The sequence below is a fragment of the Aedes aegypti genome, chromosome 3 (assembly GCF_002204515.2).
Source record: "Aedes aegypti strain LVP_AGWG chromosome 3, AaegL5.0 Primary Assembly, whole genome shotgun sequence".
In the NCBI taxonomy this organism is placed as follows: domain Eukaryota; kingdom Metazoa; phylum Arthropoda; class Insecta; order Diptera; family Culicidae; genus Aedes; species Aedes aegypti.
The window spans coordinates 320,367,306-320,389,505 of record NC_035109.1 but is presented as its reverse complement, the minus strand read 5'-3'; the positions used below and the strand labels follow the sequence as shown (position 1 = coordinate 320,389,505).

Below are 22,200 nucleotides of genomic sequence, written 5' to 3'. Positions count from 1 at the left end.
CTCAAGTATTTCATGAAGCAAATTCTGGAGAACTTCCTTTAAACATCATTTGAACAATTACTGAAAGAATTGGTAGAGGAATTTCATGAAGAATTTCTGGAAAGAACCCTGAATAGTTCCTGATGAAATCTTAAAAAGATATTTCAAATAGGTACCTTCCATCAAAATAGAGACTTGCATAGAAATAAAGACCAATACTCTAAAAACAAACCTGCTGAATAAAATTCCCTGATAATTCCAGGTTTTTTCAGGTAGTAGACACCCTGTTTGATTCTCATTAAGTGTTAATGGGGTAAGCCCACCCATTGCGTCAAGATTACTTACACGTCCTAGGGGAGGAGAAATCCGACTCATTTTTAAAATTGAGGAAAAACGAGTGAGGTGAAAACGTTTATTCGTAGTTATGTTAAAACTGTCAAGCACAAACGTTCATATTTCGAGTTCAGTTAGTAAAATCAATCAATGTTCCTTAAAAGTAACGAATCGGTAAGGAAAACAACAAACGATCAAGAAAATCAACCTAACAAACGGCTTCTTAAGCCACTTCACTAGCAGTGGCTCGCAGTTGATCCTCCATCTCCTTGTTGAACGTGCTTTCCAGCAATTCCCTGTACGCGTCCAATGCGGTAACGTATTCGTACCGAGGGTAGGCGTATACGTACCGTCCGATGAACTGACGCATCATGTTCAATTTGTGCGCTCCGTTGATTGCGGGATCGTTGTACACCTTCTTCATGTTTGCGATATGGTGATTCGGAACCGCCGGCAGCTTCCCAGCGGCGGCCCTAATGCGTCGCATTTTCAGTTCGTCACATGCGTCACACAAACATTTGAAGAGCATCGTCTTCGAACACGCTACCTGGCGTTCGTCATACGAGAGCTCCCTGGAATGTGGCCCATAGGAAACGAGAATCTGTTCGTCTATCGCGATGGGACGAATGACGATGAGCTTCAACTTCCCAAAGTAGTTCACGACCGCCGTGTTCGGGTCACACGAATGGTTGCATACTGATGCAATCGAAAAGAACTGGAATGTCACGTTCGTATGGTATCCAATTAGCAAGAATACCATGATTCGCATGTAGTTCAGAATGGACCGTAGGAAGAAGTCCTTCTGGGCCTTGGTAGTGAACATCGATCGCACCAGGGGATGTCTGATGTAGATCGAGTAATAAACGGAGGCGTAAAAGCGGAACTCGTCTTCGTGCTTGAATTCGTCTGTTGGAAGCTTTGTCATATGGAAGATCTTAAATTCCTCCAGAGGATCATAGTTTGAGTAGTCCAATGTGAACGGATCGGCTCCAGTTCGGTCATTTCTCATGCAAAAAGACATCATATCCTTGAGATTGTCATTGAACAGCGTCAGTCCGTAGAAAAATGCTTTAATTCCCAAGGTAAGATGGCCGGCTCTTTGGGAAAAATGATGAAGTTTCTCGGTGATGCCACATTCGAACCGGTGACTGTACCTGAGGCCTTTCTCCAGGCATTCCTTGCTACAAAACATGACCGAAACGCACTTCGGGCAAGGGATCAAACTGTGGAAGTTTTCCATCGAACAATGGTTACAGTTTTTGTACTTGACTTCCGGGCTAATTGCAGTTAGCATAGCTTTCTCGTTCAGAATCACATCGCCAGGCTTGAAGTTACGCTCGGCCACCACGGATCGTCCATATCCGGGGATCATCTTCTGAACAATGCCGGCTGCCATGAATGGTCTCAACGGGTTAACTTCAACATTCATGTCCAATTTGGCACATGGTTTCGCTCGCTCCGAGTGGCCGCCTTCAATCTTATGCTTACAGTTCAGCTCTCGAGCGACCAGCTTCGGCATCAACCGTTCTGGATAGTTGTGCTTTTTGGCCAGGTCGATGTTTGCCAGACTCAGCTCATACTCGCCCAACTCGAAGTAGATAGCAGATCTAGAAATGGATTCAAAAATGATTCGGAAATGGAATTAGAAACATTCATATATACAGTGTCATAAATAGGTGTCATATATAATTCGACAATCACAAAATTGTGTCTATTTACTTTCACGCTCGTTCAGATCTACTCAAAAGTGAGTAGAATTCGACTCACTTCGGAACAAAGTGGAACTGCTCACAAGTGAGTAACACCATCGTTACTCACTTTAGAGTAATGTTGTCAAATGTCAATATTAGAGTAACACTTACTCACTTCGTTTAATCTGCACTGATAAAAAATATATGGTAATCTAAACCATTACTGTTTGTTCAATTCTACTATGTCAAAAAATAGTGGAAATGATCACACTTTTTGGGACATTCACTACGTTTTAGTTCAGATAACTAAGGCATCCTAACTATGCGCATGGTAGCCCAAACCACACTTCGCAGTTAAATCTGGTGCCAAAATAATTCATCACGAGCTGCAAGTTAGCCAAAAAAATCTCTAAATTAAGTATTTTTATTTCGTTTTGTCGTCGCTGGAATTGTGAAATTTTCAAAGCAAATGAAACATAATGGTGGGTCCATTATTAGATTATTTTAGGTTAAGAATAACATGATTGTTTTCCAATAACGCAGGAGGATACCATTGAAAACAGTGAAGCGATTCGGATGAGCCATGGGAGAAGTAAAGGAACAAGTTGCCAACATCATTACAAGTTATTTCTGTCGAGGCTCTTCCAGTCGGCCATACAAAGCAAAATTCTGCCTTCATTCCGAACTGCTGAATTGATAGCGGATGATCTAATCTGCCTGCTAATGACGGTAAGCTCAGAGCTAAGTGCCACGAAGAACGGTGGAGGAAACAGATCCACACCACCAATAACGCCACCCTTCCACCATCGGTTTAGCTAGCTTCATCTGTAGCACCAACATCACCCTGGCCACCAGTACCCAACCTCAATAGCGATGCATCACGAGAACCTCCGTAACCGCTTGAAACCATTCCACCTCCTCCGGTTGGTCCCGATGGATTCATGACTCCTGGGAGCTGCTATGCACTACGATCCCACACAAGACGATAAAGCATGCCATCTCATCAGGCGGCGATCTCTACGCTTTCACCCTCCGGACGGACAGGACAGGACAGTAACGTATTAACGTGCCTTTCAAGACTCTTCCATCCTGTTTCGACACGGAGGCTTGCTTTAAGCTCATGAGAGCCGCCTCGAGAAGTGTTAGAGAACCAAACACGACCCCATTTTTGCGCCCCACGGCGTGGGCGGCTACGTTGAGATGATCATCCCTCCGGACGGGAATCTGTGGATCCCATCGGCGAAGTCCTCAGATGATCAAATTTATTTATTTATTTATACACCAACAGACAGTAAGCCCCAATGATGTTTTAAACTAGAAAATACAGTAAAATACTAAGTTGAAACTTAACAAAACAAGGCAACAAAATGTCAAAAAATAAAACAAATGAAAGTCACAAATATTCACACAGAGAGTCGGGATAAAATTTCTACATAGTTACGACGTATTACTTGACGGGACAGGTGAAAATCAAACCCTTCAGCAACCCTATTGAACACGCGTTGAAGACCGACCATAGCACTGTTTTGGCCATAGTTAGTTCGTCGCAATGGTAACCTCAACATAGCATTGTTACGCAACGTCCTGGAGTGAGCACTCGCATTGATAGATTCCAGGAGCGCAGGACAGTCTATTCTTCCTGAAAGCAAGTCAGCCACTACCATCGCTCTATTGACGTCTCTACGGGTCTGCAGTGATTCCAGTTGAATGAGTTGACACCTACTTTGGTAGCTAGGCAACCGGAACGGGTCTCGCCATGGAAGTCGACGGAGAGCATAACGGATGAAGCGACGTTGCACTGACTCTATCCTCTCCACGCCGTTACGGTAATATGGATGCCAAACTGCGGAGCAATATTCAAGTGTGGCCCGAACTAATGAGCAGTACAAAGATTTGAGACAATATGGATCCGTGAAATCCTTGGCAATACGGAAGATAAAACCCAATGTCCTGGAGGCTTTCTCGATGACATAGGACAGATGGTGTTTGAACGTCAACTGAGCATCCAGAATAACGCCAAGATCTTTAACATCTTCTACTCGTTGAAGCACATTTCCCTTGAGCTGGTAACAGAACAAGATGGGCTGCAGTTTGCGTGAGAATGAGATAATCGAGCATTTCTCAGGATTAACTGTCAATCGATTCATGTCGCACCAAACTACAAAAACATCTAAATCATGTTGAAGAGCAACGGCGTCGGCGATGGTACGGACCCGCAGAAACAGTTTTAGATCATCTGCATAAGATAATCGAGGTCCTTTAATTACTGTGTTGACATCGTTGAAGTACAGCAAAAAAATCAGGGGTCCCAAATGGCTTCCTTGAGGTACTCCGGAAGTTGCCGTGAAAGATTCGGAAGAGAATCCTGCCAACTCCACAGTCAAGCGACGATCAGTCAGATACGAGCTGAACCAGCGCAACATTAGGCCCCCGAAACCGAGCCTTTCCAACTTAGCGACAGTTATTGCGTGGTATATTTTGTCGAACGCAGCGGTCAAGTCGGTATAGATCACATCCGTCTGGGCTCGATCAGCAAAGCTGTCGGCAATGTGTGAAGTAAGGCACAACAGGTTGGTCGTTGTGGAACGCCCCGATACGAATCCGTGTTGATCCTCACTAATGTAGTGTTTACAGTGGAACAGCATTGGTTTCATGACTATCAACTCGAAGAGCTTAGAAATACAACAAAGTGCTGAAATTCCTCGATAATTATTGACATCCTTACGATCGCCTTTTTTATGCACAGGAAACATAGTAGCAGTTTTCCAGGCCGCAGGAAATCGTCCACTATTTAACGATAGGTTGAATACATGGCGTATAGGAACCAGCAAATTGACGATGTGCGCCTTCAGCAAAACAGATGGAATTCCATCGGGACCGGGGTTCAACGATGATTTCAACCGTGCAGCCGCCTCGATGATCATATTATCATCGACAGTGAGCATGTTGAACGTTTCACCGAACAAAGGTACGTTGTTTGCAACATTTGCAACGTGTTCTTCGGATAACTCCTCTTCGCAGAAAACGCTGGAGAATTTTTTAGCAAAAAGGGTGCAGATATCATACCAATCGGAAGCTACCTCTTCATCTAGCTTCATAACGGAGGGGAGACCGGATTGCTTCCGTTGTTTGTTTACATATCTCCAGAATGATTTCGGTTTCGATTTTAGATTCAGCTGAACCTGCTGCTGATACCGTTTATAACAACGTCGACTAGCGTTCTTGTAAGCATTATTGACTCTTGCGTAGTGATCTCGAAGTGAAGGCGTGCGGTGTTTGGAATAGAGTCTCAGAGCAGCTCTTTTTGAAGTCTTCAGGTGGCGTAGCTCGCGGGTTTGCCACGGAGGACCCGAAGAAGAATGAACTTTCTTGGGCACATGCCTTTCGATAGCGTGTTCGATTACATGAGATAATGTCAAAGCAGCGGTGTCAACATCATCGGAGTCGAGTACGTGAAGCCAATCCACAGATGAAAGAAACTCCGCTATACTCTGTTGGTCAGCGTTACGAAAATCGTAGTAAACTGGAGAGATGGATTCACGGTGGCGAATTTCGTTGTGTTGAAGAGCGATAATCAGTGGACGATGATGGGCAACATTCTTCACCAAGGCGACGGGGGCCGAAGTTATCAGCGGTGCCACATCCCGCGCACTAACAAAGCAAAGGTCAAGACAGCGATTGTTTTCGTTGAGTACATTGTTAATTTGTCGCAGCGTAGCAGTACTGTAACAATCAAGAAGTCGGGACGCAGCGGCATGGATAGAAGAACGGCCAAGATTTGGGTGCATGAAACCATTGCCGCAAGTTTGCCAGGATATTCCGGGAAGATTAAAATCGCCAACAACAACAATCTCGTCTTCGGGATTCGCTGCGGCACAAATATGAATTATGGACTGGTTATGTGTTTCGATTGAAGCCATATCTCGCGTTCGGTCGGGGGGGATGTAAATCCCACACAAAAATAGGTTACGACCGGAAAACTCGATCTTCACCCACACTTGCTCGATACTAGCCCAAGAGTCGTTATCAATAGGCTTAGATTTCAATTTTTTCTTGACCGCTACAAGAACGCCACCACCAACAGATTTGGTACTGTTTCTAGCGCTACGATCACATCGGAACACCTCATATGAAGGTCCGAAAACTTGACTGGAAAAAGTACGGGAATCGAGCCATGTTTCCGTTAGAACGATAATGTCGAAACAATCGTCGGAAGTCGCCAAAAGGTAACTATTAATGTCGCAATTCATTCCGCCAGCGTTTTGGTAGTAGATCATAACATCGTGAGAAGTGCGTTGGGAGTCAGTTAGTACACGACGAATTTTAGAGTCAGTCTTCGGGCGCCGGAGGGTGTTCCCTAGTTCCGGTTGGGTCATGACTTCCGCACCAGGGGGGCCCCGACTATCCGAAGCCTCATCTACACGTCTTAAATCCATGACATCCGGTAGGGGGAGTGTGAAGTGATCACGCGACCCATTCCAGCAATCTAAGATGTCAGAGCGACGAGCAAACTCTAAAAGAGCTCCATCGACAGAAAACATTGAAGAAGGGCCGGCTTCAGACATCTGAGCATCACCATTTGCGGAACTCCAGAGGTCGTACATCCGTGAATCAATAAGAGCATACTCGGGAATGCGGCTTCTATGATTGTTTCCGGCAGGTACTGCCGACGGTCCTGGTGAATCGGAGTTTGAAGCTAAGCCTGACAGTTCTTCGAGTTCGCTGAAAACAACAGTCTTGCAGCAGTTGTTCAGCATTCGACGCGGTGGTGTCCCGCAGCTGCAACAGCATCAGATGCAAATCCAGTTGGAACGGTAGCAAGTTACGGTGGGAGCTTGGGATTCTCGCATTGTCGACAGCACCTTATTTTGCATCATTCAACATTCGATTTGTTTTTATTTGTATTCGAGAAGATGTTATTTCTCCCCATGTAAAAAAAATGATAATAAAACATAAATTTACCAATGTAAACAAAACAACTAAACTGTATCTATCATACAACTACAAACGGGGGTTAATCTTACTAAATTCATATTGTCATTATTACCAGAAACATGGTAAATTTTACTATGATGCAACTCATATAGTAAATTTCACGATGGTATAGTCGCGCCAATAATAGAACATGTTCTGTCAAAATCAAGTGGTAAAAATGTTTTAATTTCACCCTCGACATGGTTGGCGTTACTATGCTTTTCCTTTCAGTGTGGAATTTGCGAAAGTGAGTAGATGTCACTCACTTCAGAAATAATATTTTTGGAAATTAATTTATTGTTATATTTATAAAATCAAGAGAAAAAATATACTATTGTGCTTTGCTTTGATAAGTGGATTATTGGGAAAGTTGTGTATCGCACTTCGAAGGTCTCCAAGCAGTGGTTCCTAATATGTTTCTAAGCAAATTGATCCATATCCAAAGTACAGGATTAATGATACCAGTAACAATTGCCCATATATATTCACAACTTGAATGATTCGTTTTCAGCACTTATTGAACAGCGATGTTTACTCCTAAACTTAGAAGCCGAAATTTTCGCAAGTCTTTGACGTTTACAAAGTGAGTCAAATATGTCTGTATTTACTCAAAAGTGAGTAATGTCGTTTTCTTTCATGATTGAGTAAAAAGTTACTCACTTTAATATTGTTCATTTTGTTGAGGAATAGATTCTCGTGCACATTTTGAACGTGGAAAAATAAATACTCACACGTCAGTTTCTATGGCACTTTAATAGAAGCACGCAACTTGCATTCAATGTACAATCCAACATGTTGCGTTACATGTGCGTTACTTGTTGGATTTGTTAGCTATGACACCATCCAATATATGGCAAACATACACTGAACGAAACCTCCGGTCGCACATTGAATGATTTGTAATTCACATGGTTATAAAACTTCATATTCCTCAACTAGGGTTGTCATGTCTATTACGGCTTAACCAGCCGACGGTGTTTTGAAAAAAACCTGAAGGTCGTAGACACAAAAGTCAATTTGGACAAATTGAGATTTAAGATTGTGAAAAATAATAGAATCGTTCTGGTGGGCTTCGATCCCACGACTCCCAATACGCTAGACTGGGCGCGTTAACCAACTACGCCACAGAACGGGTAACGATTCTGCAGCGCAATCGGCCAACCTGAAACCAAAGTCCGTCACGACCCCATTTTCTCCTTCACAACCCTACACCTCCTTCGGCTCTCTGAGATGCCCAATTCGACTCTCCTAAGCGTGCCTACGAACAACAGTGAGAGATTTTATTTTTAGCGTCGCACTGTTGCCTTGTTTGTGCCACACTACTCATTAGCCAACGTTGGCTCAATGAGATGGTTAGTATGGGTCCGGCTTTCGACGTGGTCGTATCTCGTCATATCGACCCCTTTTGCGATAGAGAGATCGCCGCTCAATTTTACTCAACTAGGGTTGTCATATCTATTACGGCTTAACCAGCCGTAGCCGTGTTGTTCGTAGGCACGCTTAGGAGAGTCGAATTGGGCATCTCAGAGAGCCGAAGGAGGTGTAGGGTTGTGAAGGAGAAAATGGGGTCGTGACGGACTTTGGTTTCAGGTTGGCCGATTGCGCTGCAGAATCGTTACCCGTTCTGTGGCGTAGTTGGTTAACGCGCCCAGTCTAGCGTATTGGGAGTCGTGGGATCGAAGCCCACCAGAACGATTCTATTATTTTTCACAATCTTAAATCTCAATTTGTCCAAATTGACTTTTGTGTCTACGACCTTCAGGTTTTTTCATATTCCTCATTTTGAATGACTATGAAAGAAAATGATGCATCCACTATTTATTGAACAAAAATCATCCAAATTAGAGATGAATATTAGAACATAACAGAATGACATTCTGCAGATAATCGAATGATGATAACACAAATGATTATCATGCAATTTATGACGGATTATTAGTTCTCCCATGTCCCATACCGAAAATCATTCAATTAGGCTGATACAAATAGTAAATTTCTTTTATGTCCGAGACCACTTGGAAGGTACGAGGGGGGGGATAAAAATAAATAAGGAACAAAAAAACAAAATTAAAAAAAAGTTATTTTTTCGAATTTTTATTTTTTATGATAGTTGTTAAACTGTTTTAATTCGTCCTCTGGATCATTATTTTACTTGTTTTTTACTTTGTAAATTGAAAAAACCTAACTGATGTCAAAAAAATGATGAATCTTTTTTTTTTTCTCCCCTTCAAAATTTTCGGATTTTTGAAGGGGGGGTGACATAAAAGAAAATTAATATTTGTATCAGCCTTACTGTCTGATATATCAGACGAAAAGGGAATGCTCCTAAACGTCAAATTAATCTTGTAAATATTAACGTAAACATCATGGTGGTGACAGCGTGGTTCGAAAAACATTGCTGCATGGAAATTACAGGTAATTTCACTTGAAATCTTATTTTATCCTCATTGGCCTTATTTTTTCAGCTTTCTTAAGAGTGCCTACTAATCACAGGTCGCTAACATCCGAGGATTTAGGTTCCATGGAGCTATATACATCACACAATTATGTTCCTTACAAGACGGCTGAAAAAAAAACTGGAAACTGAAGATGTTGAATAATGAGTTTATATCACATTTGAGAAATATAAAGCAATATCAACAACGTTTTGTAGTGCTTAACTTTTGATTTGATTTATTTTTAATTATTAACTAACATGAAAAAGGGATTGCTTACATGTATGTATGATAATCTTTCAATTAGAAGCATCTATTTGAAGGATAAAAATCATTCCAAGACTGGATGATTTTCATTCAGAGTGGTTTGTAAACAACTGATTTTCGCGAAGATGAAAATCATCTTGATTGTGTCTGAAAATAGGTATGGGGCTCGGATGAGTCAATAATCATTCAATTCGAGGCGGGGGATTTCGTTCAGTGTAGTGGGAGAATATTTTGGTGCGACAATATTTTTTAGGTGTGAGTCTATTGGAGGGCAAAATCCTCAATAAAAATTTTATTTAATAAAGTTACTCACTTTTGACAACTAACTTGAAACTTCAAAAGTGAGTCGAACTTACTCTCTTTTGAGTAGATTTGAACGAGCATGTTCAACTTTAAAATTAACCGAAAAGTAAAGGGTGTACGGAATCAAATTGCGACACACAAATATTTGGCAAAATTCGCATGTTCAACCAATCATCTTCAAGCTTTCAGGAAGTAAAATAAAACATGTTATGAATATTTTCTCATGTTTGTTTTATTCAATTTCAATTCCATATCAAAATGCTCGAACTTTTCTCTTCACATTCTTCATTTTTTCTTCATGACGTCCTTCGATTTACCTTCCTTAAGATGCTTCCGAAGTCCATGCTTCATGATGGCCCAGTACTTTTCAATTGGCCGCAGTTCCGGTGCGTTCGGAGGGTTTGGATGCTTTGGCACGAAATTGACCTCCTTAGGCTCGTAGCACTCCAAAACCTCTTTCGTGTAATGACACAAGGCCAAATCCGACCAGAGAATCGTAGGACCATCGTGTGACCTCAGAAGCGGGGGTAGACGCTTGTGGAGGAATTTAGGTACCGTAATCCGGGGTAACATTGATCAGTTTTTAGGATGTATCTTAAATATTCTATTCAAAAATGCAAATGTTTTGAGTTTTATATTTTAAGAACAAGTACTGCCACCCATAGCTCGTGACTATATACTGTATTTTGGTTTTTGAAAGATTCAAGCATGTTTACAAAAATGTTTTAAGTGATTTTTTCATTTAGCTGATATAGGGTAACATTGATCATCCATGTAAACAACGTTCGGTATTACTGAAAATGTCGTTACTTACATAAATCATGACCCCTCATGCCGAATATGATGTCCAAATGCTTACATCTCATATACTTTTTGAGTTATTTTAAAATTAAAAACGCTTCGAACAGCGGAATACGCCTAAAGGTAGGCAATTTCCTAAGGGAAATCTACATTCTTGACGGTAATTCATTAATGTTGCCTAACTGAACATACTTATAAAAGTTTTAACAGCGGAATGGTTTTTGGCGTTGTAATTTTTAGTGAGAACCGCATTTTCCTTACTTATATCGCTTGCAGACCTAATGTAAGACATGAATCTTCGGTAGTGCCATCCTTCACCATTAAGGGGGCAGGATCCGTCATCAATTTGGGAATTTTCAAAAGCAGTTTTTTCGTTCAAATTCATGAAAGTTCGCATGAAAATGTGTTCACTGTATTCTATTCTCCAACCGAAACACAGTGAACACATTCTCGTCGAAAAAAACAGTTTTGAACAGAAAAACTGCTGTTGAAGTTTCGATGATGACGATGATTACGATGACGAAGCGTTGAACGTTAAAATCATTGTTTTGCAAAATTGACAAATTTACGCATAAAGTTAACGCAATTTTTGCAGAAATCCTAATTATTAATAGCTCATAAAAAAGAGAAGAAAGAGAAGCAACATTCATGCTTTGGAAATGTTTCATCAATAAAAGATGATACCAACTTATTATGAGTCATTCCGATCAATGTTACCCCGCTGATCAATGATACCCCGGAATTACGGTACCCCTAGATAATTGATCGTTCCAGTTGTCACGAACGGGGCTCCGCTTTCCATACGTGCAAATTACTTGCCAAATCATATATTTTTTTGGCAAACTTTGACATCTTCTGCTTTCTAACGTCCTCAGGGACATCGAATTAATGATGATCAGTGAAAAACTGGAGCCCCGGGAGTCTGCTTTTACATACGTCCCATCATACATAACAATACATAGCAATGTGGTTTCGTCAACCTCTGGGTTTACCTACCGTATTCGGCCGTTCATCGCGTTTATGCGCCTTTTGGACTTTATATGTATGTAATCCTTCACGTTTTTTCGCATCGAATGTTTTGATTAGATTCAGTTTCTTCGCCACATCTCGAACTAAATGTTGGGATTCCTCTTGAAAGCTTGAACTGCCCGTTTGTGATCCTTAACACTATACGGAGATCCATTTTTGCCACTTTTTTCTTTCCGACTGCGGACCGTTTATCGCACAACATGGAAGGCTTGCCTTTCCACAAAATTAGCACCACTTGCAATACACACATCAAGGTGGAACATTTCCTATGCGTCTGATCTCAGTACGAATTTCATCGTAGAAACTATGGATTAACGGGGAGCATTTGGGAATACCTATGCAACAATACGACTACACTCAACACTGTCATCTGTTTCCTGAAAGTTCCAGGACTATACTCCCAAATGGTCGGGGTTCTGCTAAACCGCACCAAACGCCAATTTTTTTAAAAATGAGTTATTTACACTAGAGTATTTAGATTATCATAACCAATCTACATTTAAGATATCGAAAAATTTGAACCATCCCTCGTTGAGTAAATTCAAAACTTTTCTATAGCAGGATATGTAAAACTGAAATTGTATCCAACCAGAGTGAACCATAAACCTTAGCTTGTCATTGGAGGTAATTTAAAATTCTGATTAATGACGGAATTTTTTTTTAATTCTTCCTCAAATATTGCTAAGTGGCCATTCCGGACAACAAACAGTAACAACACCAACGGATTTTAGTATGTCATGTAAGTTAACGGCTTTGTAAAATACAGTATTGTTTCGGTGGTGCTGATCTAATATCATTCCAATTTTGTTCAGCCACACCGCACCAAGTACCATTTATATAAAAATCGTGTTTTTGTATGAAGAAAAGATATCAACATTCGCTAAACGCTTGCCTTCGCTTTATATATAATATGTCGATGGGTCCATGCAGGAGCCGTGATGAAATAACAAGACATTTAAATTTGATGTTGTCTGAATAATTTGGAAGCACTTGGTGCGCTTTAGCTGTTCAGAAAATGACGTTTTCACCTATTTTCATCATCAAGCCTCCTTGATCAGATCGCGCACAGCTTGTTTCGAGTTATTCGCTCTAAATTCAACAGTTCGAAATGACCGAGAGGTAGCGCGCCTAATCACCACTCGAAGGACACGAGTTCGAATCCCGATTAATATTTTTTTACGTTGTCCCTAACAGGGAGTCATAAAAAATCAATCAACTTTCAGCTTTTATGACTATTTTTGAACAATAAAGCACAAGCAGTTTCATATACAACGGGAATGATGAAATGCATGCCATTCCTGGTATGCACTTCACATAAATAATCGTGAACTTGTTCAGCCAAAGTGTGCTAAATGGGAGTAACTTGGTGCGCTCTGGCAGATCAAATTCATGATTTTCTTCGATCGTCACATTCTTTAACTACATCATTATCACATAACATATGTGGAACTCGTGCTCAAAAAGTTGTACCCAGAAGGCAATTGAAGAATGGTTGAGAGGACATTGAAATGTCACAATCATTATACAAGTTTTCTTCAAACATTTGAAAACATCCTAGTTGGGAAAAAGGTGCTTGCAGCAAACAAAAGTGTGCCCAACGGCTCCATTTGTTTTTGCAAGGTAACGATTTTAAATGGAAAACACATTACGTATAACTTTTCCCATCAAAATCAAATGGGTCCATTGGGCACACAAATCAAAGGCTGCAAACGCATTTTATATATATATATTTAGTGAATAATCTTGGTGTGCTTTGTTTTGTTCCGTCTCCTTTCCCGAGGCGTCTAATAATCACTTCAAACAAAAATCGATCCTATTCAATCGCTTCCAGAAGGTGGAGAGCTCCCGTGTCACTTTCTGTTTGGCACCTCAATATATTTGGTATGCATCACGCATCTCTTTCCATTCTCCCTTATTTGTGTAATGTGTTTAAAAATACTTTCACGTGCTCACGATTGTGCTAATATTTACTGAATTGTTTCCAAACCAACATCAAAGTTCCAGAAACTGATATATATTTTAACATTTTTACATGAGTGTAAACAGTTCTGTACCATTTATTGTTTTGGACATTTTCGAATGTATGACAAAACCGCTTGTCGCCCCCCGTTGATTATTGCAGCACCATTGTTGTCAATGTCGTTTTCGATTTTCATCCGTGATTGGAGCTAGCTCGGCAGGATAAACAAACCAACGTCAGGGAGATTTTTGTTCGGTCGAACCTGAATTGGGTTGGGACTGAAGCTAATATTCAGGACGGGTTCCGTTAGCTCCAACTTAGGTTCAAACATGAATTCGGCGGTAGAATATGAAACTGGTATAGAACAGCATTGTCAGCTTAATCCGATCAGAGCAATTGCGCGACTGCGTGAAAGTTTTTTTTTTAAATGCCGTCAAGGAAAACTTTCTCGATTGCTGCAGCAATTACAAAACGAGTGGCGTGTCACTTTACGCGTTAGATAAGCGGTACTGATTCTATGTGCAACCTAACATCTACACTTAAATTAATAATGTATTTATTTTCATTCGCTAAACAGAACACCAGAGGTGCAAGAGCGTTGGATCCTCAATTCAAATTTAAATCTGAACGTCAAACACATCAGGAAACATTAACATCTGTCGTTCAGTATTTCAAAGAAAATTTCTTCACCTTTTTGGAGTCAAGTGCCAACGGTGTCAAAGAAAGATTGCTGAAGAATATTTTGTCAATGGAAATGGTACAAGCACTTTAATGTAAAGATTGTGCAGAGAAGATTATTGGAAAGTATTTAAATATGCTGATGAAAGTAAACTTAAATGAACTAAATCAAACTTTTACAGATGTATCAAGATCCAAGAATGACAGCGTTGTGCAAAAGGCGCAAAAATTAAACATTACCTACTTAATAAAAACCAATCAACACATCGTTAGGTCATTTTCTAGAAAGTCAAATCCCAAAAACGAATTCCTCAGTATGATCTTCCCCATCAACATATTTGATAATTTGCCTTCCTTTTTTGTAGTATTTTGTAGATTTTTGATGGAATTTTGAGACCTTCCTAAGTCTTGTCTTTCACAAGGGCCAACTTGTGACATTTTGTAGATACCTGTTTTAGTTGTAAATTGTAAAAGAAATATATTTGGCTATTTGACGATGATCTACAGATACTTGGATTCAAAATACGCTATAAATAGAAAATTATACGATTCAAATACAGCATGTTCAAAAGACATTTCTCTTGTATCGTCAAACTCAAAAATGTCGTTCGATGAGACCTCTTATTTCGTTTTGCTTCGTTTTACAAATATCTTCTTTGCATTACGTCCTCACTGAGACAAAGCCTGCTTCTCAGCTTTTGTTCGATGAGCACTTCCACAGTTATAAATTGAGAGCTTACTTTGCCAAAGTTTCCGTTTTTACATTTATGTATCGTGTGGCAGGTACGATGATACGCTATGCCCAGGGAAGTCGAGGAAATTTCCATCACTAAAAAAAATGAACCAACCGGGAATTGAGCCCAGACACCTTCTGCATAGCTTTGCTTTGTAGCTGCGGACTCTAACCACTCGGCTAACGAAGTTTTACAAATATATGAAATTTGAATTGTATAAAACTTCTTATGCATAGTTCAAGATATTAAACCATGTAGGAGTGCTCAAATAGTTCAACGTGATTACAATGATGCGTACCTTCAAAGTTTGTACGGATAATATGCGGACACCATGTAGCCCACACCGGTAAACGAACAACATTCAATCCCGAGTATTGCCCCAAATAACGTAATTTTGCAAACTTTAGTTTTTCAAGGGCAAACCAGTAATTTCAAGCTCAAAAATGGTTTCCATTCAAAAAGTAAACTATTTTGTTATTTCAAAAAAGTTTACGTATTATTTGAAGTTTTTATAACCTTATTACAAGAAAATAAATAAAAAGTTCAGTTATTCAATTGTTTGTTTCTGCTAAAGACCATCTGAACTATAATTTGTCATATTTGAGTACGATCTAGCGGTCCGTTGGTTTCCAGTGAGCAAGACATGGGAAAGTGAATCTGGATGAAGGGTAAGATTCCATGTCCGATCAAGAATTTTTAAGATAGGATATCTTCTTTTAACTGGGCACAGGCGTTTTATCACGTAAGATATTAAACAACGGCAATTATACCAAAAACAAAAACACATGTTTCATTGTTTCACTCTTGGTGGTACAATAAAACATATTTTCATTTGAACTATTTTCATATATATATATATATATATATATATATATATATATATATATATATATATATATATATATATATATATATATATATATATATATATATATATATATATATATATATATATATATATATATATATATATATATATATATATATATATATATATACACTCCCGTGCATAAGTTTGGGTTCACCCTCTAAAAAAACATGCAAAAGTGTTCAGTCCATATCTCTAAGATTACACGTCCAATTGAAACTCTCTAAGCCGCATTCGTATGTATTTTTCCAAAAACATTCTTTGAACTTTGTATACTAAATTTTTACTTAAAGTTGTGACATTTTTAAAAAAACACACTGAAAAAACATAGCTAATTTCCTCAGTATTGGATCGACCAAAATTTTAAAACAAGGTGTCATAGGAGTCGTAATCTTATATTCTTTGAAGAGCACTTACGAAATTTTTGCGGAAAAATCTTAAAATTATTCAAAATCAATGAAACAGTCAGTCAAGTCATCGTGCAAAAATTTGGGTTATATATATATTTCGATTGCATTTCCTTAAAGTCAATGAAAAAGTTACATTTCAGCTATGCGCAAGTGCCAAATATCTATGGCAGAAAATATTTTCTCATCGAAGCTGTACCCCATTTTAGAGGCGGGGAAGTCTTGCTCTTAAATGAATGCATTCACACTAAGCTCATTTTACCGGAATCCGCGAATTTCATCGTAATCTCAACAGCTGAACGGTTCGGTGAAATAAAACACCGTAATTCCATCGAATTTTTACCGAATACGGTGATTTTTACCGAATACTGTAAAAAAATTACCGTACTCCGTAAATTTATTTAACCGAACTGTTCGGCAGTTGAGATTTTACAGGAATCCATAAAATAATTTAAGTGTATTCCAACTGGAGAATTTATTTAGAATCTTTGTCAACATAAATAAATTTCCGGATTTTTTAAGCTTCACTGTTATTATACCAGCTGAAAATGACGTGCTTCAAAGATCTGTCAAAACGATTTGTTTTTACAATTTTCATTGACAGAACGATGTCCTTTATACCAGTTATACCTCTCTCCTTCACAAGAAAAAGGGGTCAACTTTTTGATGCGCTTTCGCATAGCAGTTCCACTTATGTTATGTGTCATTATTGTCTTTTTCAAATCTTTGAATGCGTGAGGGACTTGGTTTAATAACTCTTCTGTTGAAATAGATAATCCATCGAGAGAAAGTCGGTAGAATACGTTAGAATACGAATTGGCTTGTATCAATTCATACCACTACATTGTGGCCAGTTCTATGGAAAATTACAAATATTTTCCGTTCATAGTGCATAAACATTTGTGACAAGCATTCCAACATGTATGGCGATGATATGAACCCTTTTTTTCCTTTTTTTTTCTTTGTTCCTGAAAATCATGAAACACATTCAGCCATACCGAACTGAAAACCATATTCTTCAATTTTTGTTCAGCCAGAGTGAACTGAGTACCTCTTCATTTGAAATCAAATCTAATTAAATGGAAAATATTTGATGATTTTTTCAAATATTCTATCTTAAGTTACTTATTGGACCCTGTTAATCATTCGTGAACGGTGAAATTTTCAAAAGAGTCATTTGCAATTTACTCGCAGATGAGTGAACTTTAAACTTATATATCTCAAAATAATACTTTTGGCACTTGGTGCGGTTTAGCAGAACCCCGACCAAATATAACCTTACCTCTACTTTTTCCCGCAGTCGGGGTATCTCTGCCGGTGGAGGGTTTCGACCTTCCTCCGGGAGAGCTCTACCTTGTTCTTGCCTCCCCTCCATTCCCGGTTCAGTGTAAAACAATTATGTTTAGCTTGAACCTGTTGCTGGCGACTAATTTTATCTCACCGAAAACGTGTTTTTCAAATTTTGTGATAGTTTATTTGTATTTTAATATGCTACTTGAAAGTCTGTAAAACTCCTTATTAAAAGCAGCCTTTCTGGCGCTTTTCTGACAAATGGTGATGAACTAGCTGTATGCGCTAAAAATCACCTTAATAAACAAAAAAAAATTCCGATCGATGGTCAAACGTTTATGGTACCGATTTGAAACACGAGACACCGTAGAATGTACTATTCCCAGCTTTCTACTGATGGCACGATGAGATAGATCCGGATTTTCGAAGTGACCCTTCAGTTATGGATCAAATAGTGTAGAGTCCAACCTATAAAATTCAATAAAAAAAAAACATGGAAAACGTAAAATTGTAATTTAAGAGCACGAATTGAATCGTTTCAAATTGGAACTTTGGTTAGTAAACTGTTTTGAGTGTAATATTTACATAGGATTGCAAAAAAAAAACATTGTATCGATTTCTGAAAACCATATTATGGATCAATTTTCATATTATGGATGAAATTGTGACATATTACGGATCAGTGCGCACAATCAAGAGATTTTCAACTCAATGGGCCGTATGAATAAAATGTAGTAAAGTTGAGTTTACTACATTCTCGGTAGTAAACGCTATATGTGGAACACGAGTGGAACATGTTTGTGTCATTTTCCTTTCTACACCTTTCGAACATACTACAAACAACGCATTGCTATGAATAAAGGTAGCATTTACTACAAAGCTACTGGTAGTTAGCTTCAGAGGTTGCTACACATGCTTTGAGTTTGCGGAATTGAATGGAATAATTTACTTTTGAGTAAAAATCATGGGAAAACTATATGAGTTTTGATATATCGGAAGGTATTTTGAGTTTTGCAAAGGAATTCTGAGGTTACGAAAACTTTCGCTCCGCCAATTCTGAGATTCCGGTAAGATTACCGGCAGTAGCAATTTGTAATATCCGTGTGAATTCTGGCATTACGATAATTATGTTATTTTCTAGAAATTTTAGGATGTCGGTAGGAATTCAGATATTGATAAAGTAATTCTGAATTTTACGTGTAAATTCTGACATCTCAGATATCCTTTTTAATTCCGGAATTCCTGTAGGAACTTTGAGATTCCGATAGGGATGTCGGATTTTTTATGATAATTCTGAAAATTTAAATTCCATTTTAGGAATATTGCGGAAATATTAGGAATCTGGTAAAAACTCTAGAATTGGGGTGGGGATGGGATTCCGAATATTAATCTCTTGGAATTCTGTGGGTATCTTTGAGACGGTATTTCTGTAAGAATCTATGAGATTGCGGTGGGATTCCTGCGAATTATTGTACGAATATTTGTAATTCCGAAAATCAATCTTTGTAATTATTGTAAAAACCTTTAAGATTCCGTTAATCTCCAGTTCCGTTGGAATTTCAAAGCAAAGCTTTAATATAAACGATTTGACTGTCGGTAAATATTTTATAGATTTCAATGGGATTTTTTGTGATATCGACAAGAATTTTGATAATTTCAAAGGGAACCCTGGTGTTTTAGGGGAGATCCTCATTGAATTCTAACGACTACCAATGGAATCACTACAATTCCCATAAAAATCTCGACATTCTAAGTTCTAGACATTCCAAGGATACTATCAGAAACCCCACCAAAATATATCGCAGAATATCGCAGAAACACTTAGAACTTCCGGAATTCAACATGCTGTTAAGAAAACACACGGGGAGCATCAAAATTCTACCGCAATTTCACCAGAATCTCAGTACTGGTGCTAGAAAATATGTGGTTCCAAATTTGATAGCTGTAATCTCAAGATCTCTTCATAGAAGTTAAGCTAGTATTTAAAAAATCATCAATCACTGGCGTTGGCGAAGGCCGAAAACCACCCAGAAAATTCTTTGATGTACCATCATCATAAAATCATAGACATAAAGAGAATACCAGACTAATCGCAAAATTACACTACAAATTTTGTCAAATAACAGCACCTTCATGATTTGTGCAAAGTGTCGCGTAATCGATTAGATTCCATGCATTTTCTTCATATGCATGATTGTTTTATTTTTAGGCGTCACTCTGAATAGATTGTTCTTTACGTGCAGAATCACTCTGCACTCTGAATGGAAATTTCTTAACGTGCAGCTTCAGCCACTGCTCATGTTCGAAAGTAGTACACGGAGACGGAATTCAACTCAATTTTGGGTTGTTTCAACGCAATTCCGTAGTTGAGCCCAATAACTCAATTTTGGCTAAATTTCCAAGGTCCCCACTAGGTAGTTTGGCTTTAATTCCATTAGAAAAATATACTCAATTTTGGGTTGATTTAAGGCAAAATTGAGTTCTTTCGACCCAAACATAAGAAAAGTTGCATTTACCCAAATTTGGCTTATTGGGCCAAAGTACCCCCATTGGGTAGATGTAGCTCTCTCTATTTTTGACAACATTCGTGTGGGAGAAAGAGAAAACCGAGAGATTTTGGGTTGAAACTATAATCGATATACTTAATTTTGGGTAAAGTAAACTCAAAAATTAGGTAAAAATATTTCTCCGTGTAAGTACTACCTACATGTTCGAAAATTTTTTTTATTCATACCAAAAGTGTACACTCAAAATAATCCAAACGTCATTGTTACGTGAAAACATACGTGATTTTTTTCCATCGCACTTTTCACGTAGCTCTTACGTTAATCATAGGTAGCCCAGAATGAACGCATGAACTTTTGGACTTCCATTCCACAGTCGCTAAACGTAAGAGCTACGTGGATTTTCCGGTAGCCTTTACGAAGCGTTTCAATAGGATGGTTTTGCATTAAATTTAACTGTAATAAAGACCAATCCTATTTCTAATAGGCTTTGGAAGAAAACTAATTCCCAATTGGAAAAAGTAAACAAACTTAAAAGATTGTGATATTTTTATTGTCAATCTGAGCATTTTGATTCCTGTTCGTTTCCCCAATGTTGTAAGTTTGGTCTGTCTTGTTGTCGCCTTCGCGTGCTATAATTGATAGGGGTTATAAATCACGTATAAAATATGAAGTAATGCACGGATTCTTCGGTATTCAAAGCATATTTACCTTGAAATCAATCTTACACAGGGTTTAAAGCAGCAGCAGCTTCTGAACTTCTTCTAAAATCAAGCGGGCGCCATCTTAGGATTTGAGCTCAACACCGAATGTGCGTACACTATGCAGATGTCAAAATGAACTTAGGCACCTACGTGAATTCCACGTAAGCGCGATAGGTAACCTCAGTAAACATTACCGAGTCACTATTTGATGGTTATGAATGGTTTAGTGATCTTTATCTTAGTCAGGTGAAGTGGAGGTAAAATGAATTTGGAATGATCTACGTGATTTTTCACGTAGCAATGACGTTTGGATTTTTTTGAGTGTAGTAAACTTTGTGGATTTTGTTTTTGAGTAGATGCTACATGTAGTAAAGTTCAAAGTTTTTTATTCATATCACCCAATGCATCTGTACTGCATGATTTGGCAAAAGTTAACAATGCGTCACATATTACTGCAAAAAATAACAATGGGCCGTATGAATAAAAAGCGTTGAACTTTACTACATGTAGCATCTACTCAAAAACAAAATCCACAAAGTTTGCTACACTTTTGGTATGAATAAAAACCCTTTCGAACATGTAGTACCTACTACTTTCGAACATGAGCAGTGACTGATGCTGCACGTTAAGAAAATTCTATTCAGAGTACAGAGTAATGCTGCATGTTAAGAAAATTCCATTCAGAGTGACTCTTGAAATCAATAAAATCATGCATATATGCCAAATTTGTCACTTATTCACATGACAAATTATGTGAAAATATGAATATTACTACAATTGTGACATTATAAAGTTCCTAACATTTTCAAGATTCCAGTATTGAGAATTTGATGAAATAGCGGTAGAATTTTGAGCTTCCTCTGTGAATTAAAAAAAAAACAGCATGTCGAACTACGCTGATGGATATGGGATTCTTGGTATTTCTGTGGTATTCTCGTTATTTCGATAGGTTTCCTGGTAGTATCCCTGGGCTTCTTAGAAATAAAAATTCTCACAATAGTGGTTGAATTAAGGATTTTCTTTTACATTTTTACATTCAGACGCTCAAAGGTTTATACTATAATTGAAGATTTTTTCTGAAATCCCAACGGAACTGGAAATCAATGGGATCTAAAGTTTACAAGAATTCCAAAGATTCGGATCAGAGTTTGCAAGAATCTCACTGAAATCTCAGAGATTCTTACAGAAATACCGTCTTAAAGATACCCGAATAATTTCAAGAGATTAATAGCCAGATCAAATA

The 22,200-nt window shown here is 38.5% G+C and overlaps 1 protein-coding gene across 1 annotated transcript in view; it reads right to left on the bottom strand.

Annotated features, from left to right (window-relative positions):
• Positions 1 to 377: 377 nt before the first annotated feature.
• LOC110678190 overlaps positions 378 to 22,200 on the bottom strand; it is a 45,341-nt gene continuing 23,518 nt past the window's right edge. The window contains exon 3 of the mRNA XM_021850813.1: positions 378 to 1,919. Within this exon, the coding sequence (XP_021706505.1) occupies positions 536 to 1,919 (1,384 nt within the window). The 3' untranslated portion in view covers positions 378 to 535. The remainder of the gene's footprint in view (positions 1,920 to 22,200) is intronic.